This window comes from Xyrauchen texanus, chromosome 37 (genome assembly GCF_025860055.1).
Source record: "Xyrauchen texanus isolate HMW12.3.18 chromosome 37, RBS_HiC_50CHRs, whole genome shotgun sequence".
NCBI lineage: Eukaryota > Metazoa > Chordata > Actinopteri > Cypriniformes > Catostomidae > Xyrauchen > Xyrauchen texanus.
Window position 1 is genome coordinate 5803812 of NC_068312.1, and position 2867 is coordinate 5806678.

The following is a 2867-nucleotide window of genomic DNA, read 5'->3' on the forward strand; positions in this document are numbered from 1 at the left end:
TAGCCTAAGGTACATTGAGTCAAAGAAAATTTTCCTCTAAAGGGAAAAAAGTGTTTAACCTAAACAGCACCTTTCGTCCGTAAAGCTACCAAAACGAAGCACTTAAATTCTACTTTTTAACGAGCAATCTACGTGCTGGTTTGGAAAAAAGGGGTTACCCCATAACAAGCCATGCATATTAGGATTATTTTACAAATTACGTTCCAGCGGTATCGCGAAACCCAGCCCAAGTTAATTTTCTAGCGTTTTTACGTCAAACATAGATAACGATGCGTTTGTAAAAAAAAAAAAAAAAAATACTACTTGCAGTATATTAATGAAAGGACTTGAGGCTGTGTCAGGCGGTAACCTTGGCGTCGCTTGCTTCCCGCGCAAATGTTTGCCTTTCTCCGGGGGAGATTTGCGCTCGCCATTGTATCATTATGAAGACCTTTTAGAACAGATGGTAAAGTGAATATTGTGTTTATTGTCTCGTATTATATGAAGAGCTCTGATGCTAATGTAAAGTTTTTTTTTTTTAATTGTTTTTATCGGATTTCTAGTTTTCTTACCCAGCATGTTTTTGAAAATTAGCCTGTCTATAAGTAGACATAATGTGTGCTTTTTTTTATATACACTTGTTTTTATATACTGTTTTTCTTTTTATAGCTGTTTGTGCTATTTTTATTTTTGTTTTCTTTGTCATTAAATATTTTTTGTCACCACTGCAGTAGGCCTACCTGACAGATCCAAATAAGCAATATTGATATGCAAACATTTAAAATAAGACGAAGACGAAGACGAAACAATCATTCAAGAATTTTAAAGCAAAATTACTTTATTTTTTGTTGCTTTACAATAACATATTTTTGTGACAAGGTTTCCTTCAGGGGCACTCATTTTGCCATTAATCGTTAACACACAGTGTTTACTACTTCTTTGCACAGACCAAATGTAATAAAGTAAATTGTGCAAACCTCAAAAAATACATTTTAACCCTTGGGGTTTACAATTGTGTTGTTTACAACCCATCATCTTTAAACCCCAACGAGGATTGCATAAGTTGTGCTCATAGAATGCAACTGCTTCCATGATCTGTGCTCTTTGGCTGTCTTTAAATTAGCCACATTTTAGGCATTAAATCCTTTAACATCCTTACATGTAATCTCCATCACTTCACATTTCTTTTAATCCAAAACTTACTACGACTAATAAATAATATACAAAGTCAAATGTAAACAATTTCCCTGAAGTCTCTTGGACTGTGTGTGCTTGGTCACCACGGCCTCCACATGTCCGCAGCTGCTTGTGGTTCAGGCTGGGGTTGGCTTGAAGCTGACGCGGTACTGACGGTGTGGTTTGCCGTCGCAGAGATGTTGTTCCTGATGCTCACAAGTCTCTGGTGCATTTCTGAAACCATTCTGGAGCTCTGCGCACAGCAGTTCTGGCAGGCCGATGTAGCAGACACCATCGAGTGCTGGATGAACTCGTTGACGCGATGATGGGTGTCTGTGTCAAGGTTGGATTGGGGCAGGAGCGTAGAAATGCGCTGCAAACAGGCTTTATATCCCTCATTATAGCTGTCTGTTTGACCTTTAGAGAAAGAGAAAGTCGTTAAAGACGCTTGGCCATTTGAAATACTGTAGATACCACTTAATAGCTGAAACAAAAGATGAAACTAATATTAAATATGCTACTGTAAACTCACCTTTAGCTGATGAGGAAGGCAGATCTCTGAGGAACCGGACTGTCATTTCAAGAATGTCAGCTTTCTCGAGTTTTGAATAGCGTGAAGCCTGCAAATCGAAAAAGATGTGACATAGCCTATTAGGGTATTTTTCAGGAACTGACATTCATTTGGGTGAATAAATAGCAATGGTCTTGAAAGTAGGCCAATTCAAGTTCAAATACTTACGTCTTTGCCGACCAGCGGGAGTATGAGTGTTTTCAAGTTATTGAGGCTCTCATTAATGCGAGCACGCCTTCTCTTTTCCATCAGTGGCTTGAGAGTCTGGAAAAGAAAAAGAAATGTGTTAATGTGAGTGTTACAATATATATATTTGCTATATACTATTTTATTCTAAAATGATTAATTGTTGTTGATTAAAAGAACCCAAATCACCCTCACCTTTCTCAATTCATGTGCCTCTTTTCTCTGAGCCACCGTCATTCGAGAGCCGAATGAGTGTGAATGAGCTTCGGTAATAATGTTGGGAGTCATGGTTTGATCGCTTGGTGTTTCGCCTCTAAGTGATCTTGGAAGAGGACTGGGGTGATGTGTGGTCAGGCTGTGAGAGAGGTCTTTTATAGGACTCTTCAGCGTTGAGGGAGGAGTTCTAATAATCTATTGTGCCAGCACATTGACGCAGCTGGAGATGCCAAAGGATCCCAAAATTACCATCTGTTGAGTGATGTTAGTTTAATCTCAACCACTGGTATGCGCGAATGATTGATTAAAATGAATTCTCGATCTTCCATAGACGTAAACGCTAGACGTCTGTTCAAGTTGATTGTTTTCAGAAATTGTGGCTTAGGCCTACTGCAGAATATCACTAACTACAACGTAACACCATTAGAACACCATAACACCATTCACGAAATAGAAATTCGTCTTCTACTTCACAATCTAGTTCAGTCGTAGACCACTAATTTCTAAACACAATTCTTTAAGCATTTTTGAAATTGCATTTTTGTAGGCAGAACACATGTAATTATTCTTTCCATTTTTAATTACTGTTTGTGCACCACAACATGGCCTACTGATAAACAAAACACCATGATGACTACGCAATCATTTACCCAAGCCACGCTGTAGGCTACTGTTAACATCTGCTTTCATTTGAAGCATCACTATTGGATGTTCTTGCTGAAATGACATACAGCAAGCC

The 2867-nt window shown here is 38.4% G+C and overlaps 1 protein-coding gene across 1 annotated transcript; it reads right to left on the minus strand.

Annotated features, from left to right (window-relative positions):
* Positions 1 to 1051: 1051 nt before the first annotated feature.
* On the minus strand, positions 1052 to 2208 carry hes2.1 (hes family bHLH transcription factor 2, tandem duplicate 1). Its single transcript, XM_052108439.1, has 4 exons — positions 2108 to 2208; positions 1895 to 1990; positions 1688 to 1775; positions 1052 to 1572 (listed from the first exon to the last, which is right to left on the minus strand). Exons 1-4 carry the CDS (start codon positions 2198 to 2200, stop codon positions 1256 to 1258), a joined length of 594 nt encoding a protein of 197 aa, XP_051964399.1. The 5' UTR covers positions 2201 to 2208; the 3' UTR covers positions 1052 to 1255.
* Positions 2209 to 2867: the final 659 nt, after the last annotated feature.

Coding starts and splice junctions, on each gene's coding strand:
- hes2.1 (XM_052108439.1), bottom strand. CDS start 2,200: ATGACTCCCAACATTATTACCGAAGCTCATTCACACTCATTCGGCTCT. Junction 1,991..2,107: donor AGGCACATGAATTGAGAAAG/GTGAGGGTGATT, acceptor TTTCTTTTCCAG/ACTCTCAAGCCACTGATGGA. Junction 1,573..1,687: donor GCCTTCCTCATCAGCTAAAG/GTGAGTTTACAG, acceptor CTTTCTCTAAAG/GTCAAACAGACAGCTATAAT.